The sequence below is a fragment of the Pristiophorus japonicus genome, chromosome 4 (assembly GCF_044704955.1).
Source record: "Pristiophorus japonicus isolate sPriJap1 chromosome 4, sPriJap1.hap1, whole genome shotgun sequence".
NCBI classification, from domain to species: Eukaryota; Metazoa; Chordata; class Chondrichthyes; family Pristiophoridae; genus Pristiophorus; species Pristiophorus japonicus.
Window position 1 is genome coordinate 242,781,190 of NC_091980.1, and position 14,124 is coordinate 242,795,313.

The 14,124-nt window shown below is 44.7% G+C and overlaps 1 protein-coding gene across 1 annotated transcript in view; it reads left to right on the plus strand.

Annotated features, from left to right (window-relative positions):
- Positions 1–14,124, plus strand: part of trim9 (tripartite motif containing 9) — a 180,442-nt gene that overhangs the window by 35,121 nt on the left and 131,197 nt on the right. The window contains exon 2 of the mRNA XM_070877493.1: positions 12,755–12,850. Within this exon, the coding sequence (XP_070733594.1) occupies positions 12,755–12,850 (96 nt within the window). The remainder of the gene's footprint in view (positions 1–12,754; positions 12,851–14,124) is intronic.

Genomic DNA, 14,124 nt, shown 5'->3' on the forward strand with positions numbered 1-14,124 from the left:
TATAATGCAAGATGCAATGTACTTGTAATGTACTTATGATATACTAATGTCATGCCACACATATGCAGCCCTTGTGCATAAGAAGCAGGGGATGCAGCCGTTGCAGCTTTCTAGGGTAGTGAAAACTTTGATATTTAACATATCTTATTGGAACATAATGGTAAACATTAATAAGTCTATAAAAAGGTCATATTTGTTTCTACGGTCAGCCTGAGATGCTCATGCAGTACAAAGGCACCAGCACCTGCAACATCTTCCTCTGGAGGAAGAGGAAGAGGAAGAGGAGTAGGAGGAAGAGCTATTTCCTCACGAGGAGGAGGACGACCAGCTCGAGCTCCAACAGGAGTCATCAATTGTGCATGGGGGGGGGGGGGAAGAGGTAAACCTGCGGGCATCTCCGTGGAGACGGACGATGCTCTGGGACCAAGCGGTGTGCAGCCGGCAACGCTAAGGTGCAGTGTATTGTGCATGCCAACCCAACGGAGGCCGGGTCAACGAGGCCAACAAATGCCTCCCCAGGATGATCAGTTGGTGGGCCTGATGTCCCTGTTCGGAGACAATTGTGAGCTGATCCAGGGGTTCACTAGATTCGCGCAAGACTTCGCCAAGGTGTCTGCAGTGCAAGTGGAGCTACTGGAGGTAGCACGGCAGACTCTTGGAGTGCGGGAACAGACCGCTGCAACAAATGCCCTTTGGTATGCGCTGCTGGCGGAACATGGTGCTGCATCCCAAGGTGTCGTGTTGTCAGCGAGTCAAACCCCGAGCACTCGGGCGAATTGGGAGGATACAGTTCTTCTTGACTCGGAAGACGAGCAGCCTGCTTAGTCTCCCACGCCAACTCCTCCACCAAGGCAGTAAGTCTTTCCGTTGCCCGCTGCACGCCAGCTTCATCCTGGGTTACGGGGACCAGGGTGCAGGTGGTGCTACTGCACCCGGGGGAGGGGGCAGAAAAAGTGGCAAACCTGAGGACTGGGAGAAATTTAGAATTCAGCAGAGGAGGACAAAAGGGTTTAATTAGGAGGGGGAAAAGAGTACGAGAGGAAGCTTGCTGGGAACATAAAAACTGACTGCAAAAGCTTCTATAGATATGTGAAGAGAAAGAGATTAGTGAAGACAAATGTAGGCCCCTTGCAGTCAGAATCAGGTGAATTTATAATGGGTAACGGAGAAATGGCAGACCAATTGAAAAATACTTTGGCTCTGTCTTCATGAAGGAAGACACAAATAACCACCTGGAAATACTAGGATAGAGGATCTAGCGAGAAGGAAGAATTGAAGAAAATCCTTATTGGTCATGAAATTGTGTCGGGAATTGATGGAATTGAAGGCCGATAAATGCCCAAAGCCTGATAGTCTGCATCCCGTTGTACTTAAGGAAGTGGCCCTCGAAATAGTGGATGTATTGGTCATTTTCCAACAGTCTATCGACTCGGGACCAGTTCCTATGGACTGGAGGGTAACTAATGTAATACCACTTTTTAAAGGAGGGAGAGAGAAAACGTGGAATTATAGATCGGTTAGCCTGACATCGGTAGTGGGAAAAATGTTGGAATCAATTATTAAAGATGAAATAGCAGCGCATTTGGAAAGCAGTGACAGGATTGGTCCAAGTCAGCATGGATTATGAAAGGGAAATCGTGCTTGACAAATCTTCTAGAATTTTTTGAGGATGTAACTAGTAGAGTGGACAAGGGAGAACCAGTGGATGTGGTGTATTTGGACTTTCAAAAAGCTTTTGACAAGGTCCCACACAAGAGATTGTTGTGCAAAATTAAAGCACATGGTATTGGGAGTAATGTATTGACGTTGATAGAGAACTGGTTGGCAGACAGGAAGCAGAGAGTCGCGATAAACTGGTCTTTTTCAGAATGGGAGGCAGTTGTTAATGGGGTGCCGCAGGGCTCAGTGCTGGGACCCCAGCTATTTACAATATACATCAATGATTTAGATGAAGGAATTGAATGTAATATTTCCAAGTTTGAAGATGACACTAAGCTGGGTGGCGGTGTGAGCTGTGAGGAGGATGCTAAGAGGCTGCAGGGTGACTTGGTTAGGTGAGTGGGCAAATGCATGGCAGATGCAGTATAATGTGGATAAATGTGAGGTTATCCGCTTTGGTGGGAAAAATGTGAAGACAGTATATTTGAATGGCAGCAGATTAGGAAAAGGGGAGGTGCAATGAGACCTGGGTGTCATGGTACATCAGTCATTGAAAGTTGGCATGCAGGTACAGCAAATAGCATGTTGGCCTTCATAGCTAGGGGATTTGAGTATAGGAGCAGGGAGGTCATACTGCAGTTGTACAGGGCCTTGGTGAGGCCTCACCTGGAATATTGTGTTCAGTTTTGGTCTCCTAGTCTGAGGAAGGATGTTCTTGCTATTGAGAGAGTGCAGCGAAGGTTCACCAGACTGATTCCTGGGATGGCAGGATTGACATATGAGGAGAGACTGGATCAACTGGGCCTGTATTCACTGGAGTTTAGAAGGATGAGAGGGGATCTCATAGAAACATATAAAATTCTGACGGGACGGGACTGGACAGGTTAGATGCAGGAAGAATGTTCCCGATGTTGGACAAGTCCAGAACCAGGGGTCACAGTCTAAGGATAAGGGGTAAGCCATTTAGGACCGAGATGAGTAACTTCTTCACTCAGAGTTGTTAACCTGTGGAATTCTCTACCGCAGAGAGTTGTTGATACCAGTTCGTTAAATATATTTTAAGGGGGAGTTAGATATGGCCTTTATGGCTAAAGGATCAAGGGGTATGGTGAGAAAGCAGGAAAAAGGTACTGGGGTGGATGATCAGCCATGATCTTATTGAATGGTGATGCAGGCTCGAATGGCCTACTCCTGCACCTATTTTCTGTTTCTATAAAGAAAAAAAGGGAATTTTATGTTGCATACTGATGGCTAAATACTATAGAATCTTTGGAGGAATATAGAAAGTTCAGAGGTAAAATTAAAAAGGATATTAGTAATGCTGAGAGCATGAAAAATTCTTGGCTAGTAAAATTAAGGAAAACCCAAAGATGTTCTATAAATTAAGAGCAAGAGGATAACTAAAAGGGTAGGGCCTCTTAGAAACCATGGGCTCAATTTTGGCCATGAGTTGCTCTTTTTTTGGGGGAGTAACTTGGTTTTTCTGGCATAAGTTTAAAAATCCCCATTTTCCCCAATCAGTTTGCACCATGTAACGGAGTTAGTTACGATTTTCTTAGTTTTGTTTTTCTTCCTCAAAAGGGGGCATTACCAGCCACCTATGCCAGTTCTGCCCGTTTAGGCAACTTAGGCCAGCTAATAGTCACTCCAAATCTACTTAGGCCAGCATATGTGGCCACTTCAAAAAAAAAACCTTGCGGAGAGTTAAAGAAATAGTCGCAGGTAGGTACATCGAAGGCCATGCGGCCTGTGATAGGGGCGGGCAGCGGAGAGGACCTGCCTGCACCTAAACCACCAAGCCTTACAAACAAAAAGTAATAAGAATTCAATAAGAAATAAAAAATTAAAGTAAGCCCTACCTTCATCTTCAAACTCTGCCTGGGAAGGCAGTGGGCCAGCCGAAGTGGCCAGGAGAACTGATGGCAGAAATCGATCCGTTCTCCTGCCTGCTTGTCCCTAGCCCTGGCCGAGTGGCCTTCCGGTGCAATCGATCTCTTAGAAATCGCACTAGGAGGCCGCTCGGCATGGGCTAGGGGCGGGAACGATTCAATTGGCCGGCATCGGAGTCCACCGAGCGGCTGCAGCAAGAAAATCACTAGAGGCTGCAGCAAGCAAACAGAGGGGCTGGGGGCGAGGAGCTACTGCGCATGTGTGGACATCACCAGGGGACTGGACTCTGTGCATGTGCAGAAGTCCCAGCACAGTTTTCGATGCAGAACGCTGGCTCCACCCCCATCTCGACTGGCCACATTGCGCGACTACAGGGAAGAGGCCGGACAGCGGCCAAAGTGGCAAGAACATTTTTCGGCGCACTTCAGAACGGAGAAAAGTGGTGCAACTCTGGTAAGTGCACCAAAAAACGGGTTGGGCCAAAATTGAGGCGCATGAGAATATTGTGTTTGTGGAGGCGGAAGATGTGGGCATGGTTCTTAATGAATACTTTGCGATTGTTTTCACAAAGGAAAGGGGCAAAGCAGATACTGCTATCTAGGAGGAGTGTGAAATTCTGGATGAAATATACAGTGAGAGTGCAGGTATTAAGGGGTTTAGCAACTTTGAAAGATAAGTCCCCAAGCCTAGATGAAGTGCATCCCAGGCTGTTGAGTGAAGTAAAAGCGGAAATAGCAGAGGCCTTGACCATCATTTTTCCAGTCCTCTTTGGATTTGGATAGGGTGCCAGAGAACTGGAGGACTGCTAATGTGGTACCCTTGTTTAAGAAGGGAGAAAGGGATCGGCCGAGTAATTACAGGCCTGTCAGCCCAACCTCAGTAGTAGGAAAATTATTGGAAAAAATCCTGAAAGACAGGATAAATCTACATTTGGAAAGGCAAGGATTAATTAGGGGCAGTTAGCACACATTTAAGAACATAAGAAATAGGAACAGGCATAGGGCATACGGCCCCTCGAGCCTGTTGTGCCATTTAATACAATCATGGCTGATCCAATCATGGACCCTGGTTCACTTCCCTGCCTGCTTTCCATAACCCCTTATCGGCTAAGAAACTGCTGATCTCAGTGTTAAATTTATTCAATGACTCAGCTTCCACAGCTCTGAGGCACTGAATTCCACAGATTTACAATGCTCAGAAGAAATTCCTTCTCATCAGTTTTAAATGGCCTGCCCCTTATTCCATGCCCCCTAATTCTAGTCTCCCCTATCAGTGGAAACATCCTCTCTGCATCCACCTCGTCAAGCCCCCTCAATCTTATACGTTTCAATAAGATCACCCTCATTCTTCTGAATTCCAATGAGTAGAGGCCCAACCTACTCAACCGTTCCTCATAAGTCAACCCCCTCATCTCCAGAATCAACCTAGTGAACCTTCTCTGAACTGCCTCCAAAGTATATCCTCTCAAATATGGAAACCAAAACTGTACGCAGTATTCCAGGTGTGGCCTCACCAATACCCTGTATAACAAGCAAGACTTCCTTACTTTTTATACTTCATCCCCTTTGCAATAAAGGCCACGATTCCATTGACCCTTCCTGATCACTTGCTGTACCTGCATACAATCCTTTTTGTGTTTCATGCACAAGTACCCCCAGGTCCTGCTCTACTGCAGCACTTTGCAATTTTTCTCCATTTAAATAATAATTTGCTCTTCGATTTTTTTTTTTTAAATGCCAAATGGTATAATGTCACACTTTCCAACATTATACTCAAACTGACAAATTTTTGCCCACATACTTCGCCTGTTTATATCCCTTTGCAGATTTTTTGTGTCCTCGTCACCTATTGCTGTTCCTCCCATCTTTGTCTCGTCAGCAAACTTGGCTACGTTACTCGGTCCCTTCATCCAAGTCATTCATATAGATTGTAAATAGTTGGGGGTCCCAGCACAGATCCCTGCGGCACCCCACTCGTCACTGTTTGCCAACCGGAAAATGACCCATTTATCCTGACTGTCTTTATCCATTCTAATATATTACCCCCAACCCCATGAACTTTTATCTTGTGCAGTAAGCTGTCATGTGGCATCTTGTCAAATGCCTTCTGGAAGTCCAAATACACCACATCCACTGGTTCCCCATTAACCACCCTGTTTGTTACATCCTCAAAGTATTCCAGCAAATTTGTCAAACATGACTTGTCATAAATCATTGCTGACTCTGCCTGACCAAATGATACTTTTCCAAATGTCCTACTGCTTTAATAATGGACTCCAACATTTTCCCAACCACAGATGTTAGGCTAACTGGTCTATAATTTCCTGCTTTTTGTCTGCCTCCTTTTTAAAATAGGGGTGTTACATTTGCAGTTTTCCCATCTATTGGGACCTCTCCAGAATCCAGGGAATTTTGGTAAATTACAACCAATGCATCCACAATCCCTGCTGCTACTTCTCTTGAGCCTTGGCTGCAAGCCATCAGATCCAGGGGATTTATCTGCCTTTAGTCCCATTTATCTTACTAAGGAGGTGGTACTCAGTGATGTGGTAAGTTCTTCCTCCCCCTCCAGTGAATAAAGGCCCAGTCTGTCATGTATGTAACCTTCATGTAACAACACTACAATACTGTATATATGTAAGAAATGCACACCTTGACCACTGGGTGAACTTGTGGGAGATACTCCTCACCTGGTCATCCAGGTATATAAAGGGAGGTCCCACGCAGGGTCATCACTTGATCCTGTGAATAAAGGTTCGGGTCATGGAGTGACCTTGTCCATAGAATGTGCCTCGTGTGGATTTGTGGTATTGTGTAAGGACTTTACACAGTCGATCCAGTCTCTCCATGTCAGTCCAGCCATCCCGGGAATCAGTCTGGTGAACCTTTGCTGCACTCCCTCAATAGCAAGAACATACTTCCTCATTGGACATCTAGGGGGCTCTAGAATTGTTGTTCCCACCCTTTTTCTTCAGGGCACATGTTTTTGCCTGAGCCTTCCAGATTTCCTCCTTGAATGCCTCCCACTGTTCCGACACTGATTTATCCATAAGTAGCTGTTTCCAGTGCACTGTGGCCAAATCACTCCTCAACTTAGCAAAGTTAGCTTTTCCCCAATTTGGGACTTTTATTCCAGACCTCTCCGTGTCCTTATCCATAACTAACTTGAATCTGATTGAATTATGGTTACTGGTACTCAAGTGTTCTCCCACTAATACCCCTTAAAACTGCCCAGCTTCATTCCCCAAAACTAAATCCAAAACCGCCCCGTCGTGTGTTGGGCTTGTTATATACTGACACTGCAATCAAGAGAACTTTTTTTTAAAGAATTCTGCACCCTCTATACTTTTCACACTATATTTGTCCCAATCAATATTAGGATAGTTAAAATCCCCCACCATTACTACCCTATGGTTTTTGGATTTCACAGCAATTTGCCTACATATTTGCTCCTCTATCTCCCTCTCACTGGGAATCTATAAATACATGCACAACAGTGTGATCGCCCCTTTTTTTATTTTTCAATTTGACCCATGTGGCCTCATTTGATCCCTCTAACAAACCATCCCTACTCACTGCTGTAATAGTTTCTTTAATCGTCGTCAAACTGCAGTACGTGGACGACGCTTCCGTCTGCCCACATTGAGACTGAACTCCAAGTCATAGTCAACATCTTCACTGAGGCATATGAAAGCATGGGCCTTGCATTAAACATCCGTAAGACAAAGGTCCTCCACCAACCTGACCGTGGCATACAGCAATGCCCCCCAGTCATCCAGATCCACAGTGCGACCCTGGACAATGTGGACCATGTTCCATACCTCAGGAGCCTATTATCAGCAAGGGCAGACATCAACGACGAGGTTCAACACCGCCTCCAGTCCGCCAGTGCAGCCTTCAGCACCTGAGCAAGAGTGTGTTCAAAGATCAGGCCCTCAAATCTGCCACCAAGCTCATGGTCTGCAGGGCTGTGGTGGTGTCCACCCTCCTATATGGCTGAGGCGTGGACCATATACAGTGGACATCTCTGATCACTGGAGGGGTACCAACAACGATGTCTCCGCGGGATCCAGCAGTCCCCTGGGAGGGCAGATGCACCAGCCTTGGCGTCCTCGATCAGGCCAACATCCCCAGTGTAAAGTCCTTACTCTACAGTATGAAATCACATGAGGCACATTCTGGGGATAAGGTCACTCTGTGACCTGATCCTGTGTGGGATCTCCCTTTTATACCTGAGTGATCAGGTAAGGGGTGTCTCCCACAAGTTCACCCCTTGTGGTCAAGGTGTGCATCTAGGTTGAGTGTATACAGTGGTGTTACATACATGACACTAGCATCGAAGCACTGACCACATTCGACCAGCTCCGTTGGGCGGGCCACATTGTTCTCCTGCCTGACACACAACTCCCAGGGCGGGCGCTCTGCTCGGAACTCCTGTCCGGCAGACCCTCAGGCACACCCTCAAAGCCTCAATGGAATGCAACATCCCCACCGACGCCTGGGAGTCCCTGGGTGGGGGAGGAACATCCGGGAAAGCGCTGGGCACCTTGAGTCTCGTCACTGAGAGTATGCAAAAGATGGGCACGGGTGGCGGTTGGAGTGTGTGGCACAGTCTGTCCCACCTGTAACAGAGACTGGTTCCCGTGTTGGACTGTTCAGTCAGCTGGGAACTCACTTTTGGAGTGTAGGAGGGCCTTCCTCAATTTTTGAGACTGCCTATGATGATGAATCAATACCGTGACACCACCACCCCCGCGCCTCTCGTCTTGTCCAAAAATCCTGTAACCAGGAATATTGATCTGCCAAACCTGTCCCTCTTTCAGCCATGTCTCTGTAGTGGCTATAATGTCATACTCCCAAGTGTCTACCTGTGCTCTTGGATCATCTGCCTTATTCGCTATCATCATAGGCAGTCCCTCGAAATCGAGGAAGACTTGCTTCCACTCTGAGTTTTTAGGTAACTGAACAGTCCCGTAGGGGAACCACAGTCTCTGTCACAGGTTGGACAGACAGTCGTTGAGGGAAAGGGTGGGTGGGATGGGTTTGCTGCAATCGCCTTCCACTGTTTTCTGCATGCTCAGCAACTAGATTCGAGGTGCTCAACACCCTCCCGGATGCACCTCCACCGTCTTTGGCCAGGGACTCCCAGGTGTCAGTGGGGATGTTGCATTTTTGTCAAGGAGGCTTTGAGGGTGTCCTTGAAATGCTTCCTCTGTCCACCTTGGGTTCGCTCGCCATGTAGGAGTTCCGAGTAGAGAGTTTGCTTTGGGAGTCTTGTCAGGCATGTGAACAATGTGGCCCACCCAACGGAGCTAGCCGAGTGTGGTCAGTGCTTCGAAGCTGGGGATGTTGGCCTGATCGAGGACGTTAATGTTCGTGCAATTGTCCTCCAGGGGATTTGCAGAATCCAGCGGAGACATCGTTGGTGGTATTTCTCTAGTGATTTGAGGTATCTACTGTATATACTCTTTGCATTAAAGTATATACCATTTAGCACAGGAAGATCTCCTTGATTACTACTTACTAACCCTTATTTTAGAGATTAATAAAAAACTCAATGATAGTAATGCCAATAAACTAGAAAGAGATATTGTGCTGTTAACATAATTAAGTGGTCTTGGCCATTAAGGTCGTTTTCAAAGATGAACCCAGCAGTTTCCAGGGGTAAAGATTCCATGGATTTTCTAGGGAATTATGCACAGAATTGATACGATGATTATGCACAGATCTTAATTTAAATTGGTAGAGATAGTACAATTGAATGTGTCTGTTGGAGAAAGGCACTAATTGCCCAACTACTTGAATTTTGCACTAGCAATAAAAAAAATGGGAAATTCTGAAAAATTAAACTTGGTAATTTCAGTTGTGAACGATGCATACAGAATAATGCTTTGGCTGAGGCCTTTCAAAAGAATATACAGAAGGGGAAAAATTCAAGGCATTTGCCCCTCCCATTAGCATCCCCAGGGGGCACAAATGACTTAGTCTGAACGCAGCGCCGCTACCGACTTCAGCAAAATTCTGCAGGAGTTTAGCAGCGGTGGTAACTGGTAGTGCCCCATTGTGCCGGCGGTTACATCATCGCGACCCATTTTTGCCCCGGAGGGAAAATTTGGTAGTGGCCACTCACGGGCCAATAATTAAAGGTGTTGTGGCAAGGGGAAAAAATTACCGACTTATCGGTCGCGACCTTGTTGGTCAGTCACTGGGTCCGTGTCAAAATCTTGCAGGCTGGTACCCCACTTGTGTGCCAGGCTGCTGCCAAGGCACGCCGCTCCTTGGTAGTCTAGCGATGACCCTGTTGGCAGTTTGGCCCTCCCCTTTAATGGAAGGGGAGGGCCCAGTCAATGCGTAGAGCTGCAAACCTCAGTGGCTTTGCATCCCGCTCCCGCCCCGAGAGGATGTGCAGTGTGATATTTTGCGCTGCTGTTCCTCTTGGGGGCGGTAACCCGAATATAGGTCACGGAGCGGTACTGAATTTCGTGGCCGAAGTGTTGAGAATCTAGCTTACAAAACATGTCAGTAATGACATACCAGAAGAATTGGGCTTGATTTTTGCTGGGGAATATGCCTCGTGTTAGGATTGTCTGCATGGGACATGGTGATTAGCTCTAACCCAAGTTCTAATTTTGAAATGAGTGCTGTTAGACATCATCATGACTAGTCCAGCCTGGGAAAAGAGAATGAATGTTACTTGGTAACAGAAACCAGGTCCAGGGGCAAGTTTCTTCCTTTTTCTTGGAGCCAAAGGGTTATTTACAATATTACAAAGGCGATCCTGTCATTTTGAGAAGTCATAGGTTTAGGTGCTCCGTATTGTACAGTTCTTTCCCAGCCAGTATCATTGACTCGTCCAAACAAGCTTAGCTGACTGAGGGGTGTAATACTAATGTTGGAAATAATTTAATGTTCAGGAACAGACAGCATTTATGTAGTTGTCGGTGTGGAAATGTATTTGTTTCTGTTTAAAAAATTGGAGCTCTGTCCAGATACTTTTTCTCATGCCTGAGCCAAAAAGCCTATTCCACAGGCATGACCTCGCTCCTTTTGAACCAAAATGTCAACATGTGCAAAAAGTAATCTGGCATAGTGGACCACTGGGTGTAAGGTGAACTGTTTTGACCATTGTCATGTACTGGAAATAGTCTGGGTTGTCCCCCTTTTTAGACTAATAATATTTGACAAACCATATGTCTCCGGCTACAACTATGAATTATGTCTATTAAGAAGTAAAATGAAACCGAAATAAGAGCAGATATAACAAATTTTACTTTATTTGCAGGCCCATTTCAAAATATTAAGCCTCTTGAGCTCCAGTAGTTCTTGGAAGTAACAATCTTTGTTTGACCAGATATCTGACAGGTTTTGCATGCGATTATACACTCGTGGGGCACTCTGCTTAGCCGTCTGACCAAAGGAAAACTATTGTTACTGGCCACCCCTCTCCTTTACTCTGAAATCAGCACTGAAACAGAGGAAGTTATTCTTGATTAAAGATTACTAATCACAAATGGGTTTCAAATACACACATACCACCTGTCACATTCCAGCTAAGTAATCCACATCCCTCCAGATTGTCTCATCACTGGAGCATGCAAGCACGGGCAATGAACAGATGTAATGGCAATTGATTAGTCTGATCAATTCTAATTGCTTTTGTCACCTGGTTGATTTGTTAACTGTTTACCCAGCTACATAATGTCTTAAGTGTAATTAACTATATTGACTTTGTGTATTCTTGCCTTTCCCAATCCAATAGAAATGACCCACATGGGCTCAATTTTCCTCGAGTTCTTTTTTTGGAATAGGCTGCTTTTTCTGGCCTAACTTAATCCTCAGTTTCCCCAATCAATTTGCACCAGCATAACTCACTTCGTTACATTTTTTTAGTTTTTTTTTCTCAAAAGGGGTGTTGCCAGCCAACTTCGTCCATTTTGGCCATTTAGGTAACTTTGGACAGTTAATAGTTACTCCATGTCGACTTAGGATAGCATATGTGGCCACTTGAGAAAACCCATGCGGAGAGTTAAAGAAATCGGTGCAGGTAAGTACATCAGAGGCCATTCGGCCTGGGATAGGGGCGGGAGGCGGAGAGGACCTGAACCAACCAAGCCTTAGGGAACAGACTTGCAAAACCATCCTTCCTTTGCACAATTAAAATAAGAAGAAATAAAAAATTCAAGTCCACCTTCTGCATCAAACTCCAATTCACCTTTCTTCACTCGGCCTGGGAAGACAGCGGGCCGGTGCAGGAGGCCACTCGGCCTGGGCTAGGGGCGGGAGGGAGCAATTCAACAGAGGCTGGTTTGGGAGACGAGGAACTCTGTGGTCTGCAGTCTGTGTGCCGATTTACACTTTCCCTGCACACTCAGCTCCAGTATAAGCAGCAGAGCTGTCAGGACATGCAGCACCAGACTGATCACAATTAAAAGCAACTCCGATTAAGAATCTTCAGAATAAAATACTTACTTTTAGTTGCTTTTGAATTCTGGTTTCCGTGCACGTTGTTGCATCTGCAATAACTCAATAGGCGTAGTACTGTGAACTCAATCAGGTGTGACCTGACTCTCTCAGCTCTGAGAGGATTAAACATGGAGGCGTTGCAGCCCTTGGGAGCAATGGTAAGTATGAAGACCCGCAAAAAAAGCAAGTTAAAGTTTTTAATTCTTTTGCAGCGATTCGCTAGGTGTCTTGTGAATGTGTTGATTTTTTTTTTTTGGGGGTGTTTTTCCCCCCCCCACACGGCACCCCTCGCAGTGGTATCTGCCTCTGAGTAAATTTGCAGTTTGTGCCACGAATCCTCCTGCAACGCCAATTTTTACCACTATGCAAATTGAAGCTTGAATTTTAGGCCTCGTAGTGGAGCGAAAGCGATAATTTTGGCACAAAAAATAACCGTTTTTGCCAAAAAACTAAATTTCTAGCCCCAAGTATCTTGCATTATTTTGGCTTTCATAATACAAAATGTATTTAATCTAAAATACTTGAAAGGGACTGCTGTTTATGTTTTGGATGATTGGATCACTTTTGCTTTGCACTAACAATAAAAGTGGACTATATGACCATTAGAGCATGAATTTGTAAGCATCACGTTTGAGATTCACCTACAATTGCATTTAAACAAGGTTGTCTATCCCGTAGAATGTAAATTCTTGATTTAAAAAAAAAAATAATTTGCCATAGCTGATGTGTATTTCTGTTTTTAGAATCAGCTCTCTCAAGCATTGAATGGATTGTCAGAGAAGGCTAAAGATGCCAAAGAATTCTTGTCACTGCTGAGGAATATGGTGCAGCAAGTCCAGGTATGAATTTTATGCTTTGAATTAATATTTGATTTGACCAATTAAATGCACTTTAATGTGGGTTACATTTTCATCAATTAATTGTGTCCTCTCGAATTAATATATTTTAATCAAAATTACCTTGCTGCATCTAATAGGCCGTGTATATGCAGGAAGTGTGTATTAATTTAATGTGGACTGTAATCTGTCAAAGCAGCCCCATTTCTCGTTGGATAATTATGGGCAGAAGAAATTCTATTTAGTTGATGCATTCCTAGGTACATTCACTTATTTTAGCCAAAATATTGTAAATTCCTATGCTCCCTTGTATTAAACTAGTTGGGCTGGGAGCTTTTCTCCTGGAGAAATTGTTCTGTTCTTGGTTGCTCAACCTTGATTATATTTTGAATCAAACTAAGAATTTATCATGCTTCTGGAAATTTTTTGAGATGCTATTAATCCTGTTAAAAGTGCTTAAAACCATACTAGGTTTTCCTATCCTGATTCAAAATTCTAGCCTGCAGTCAATACTGGTTCAAAAGCAAAATACTGCGAATGCTAGAAATCTGAAATAAAAACCGAAAACTGTACTCAGCAGGTTGGTAGCATCTGTGGCAAGAGGAGCAGTTAATGTTTCTGGTCGACACACTCTCCAGATGCTGCCTGACCTGTTGGAGTATTTCCAACATTTTCTGTTTAGTCAATACTGGTTACTTGTCTGGACTGTTAAGAGATTTTAAAAGATATTAATCATGTGACTTCTGTAAATCACCTTCATACTTTTCATCTATTGTACACGCACTATTGTCATCAGTACACTTAACTGTAATTTGTCAAATATATTTAAATTGCAGTTATTTTGCTTTACAACAGAGGATGCAGCCAAGGGGCCCGTGACCTGCAAAGTTTTTGGAAACTTTATTGTATGGACATACAAGAGGTGCAAGCAATCAAGCCCTGCAGAGGATTGAGATTTCAAAACAGTATTTTCAAGTTTATACCCGATTTTTGTTTTCTGCCATTTTCTAGAGAACTATGGCCCAGAATTTGCAGTCAGCGATGAAGCAAAGGTGTTCGTCGCTGGCCCCGAAGAAAGCTGGCCACAGATCTCGTGGTCTTTGGCGAGATGTTTATCTTTTTCGACACGCAAGTGTAGTGGGAATCCCCTAGTGTGAGCCATTGTGACATCAACAAGCTGTCTGAGCAGCCAATCACATTACAGAATTCTCAGACAGGGAACCAGGAAATGAAGAAACTGCTTTTATTTGGACTTAAAAAAAATTATTGGAGCAAAA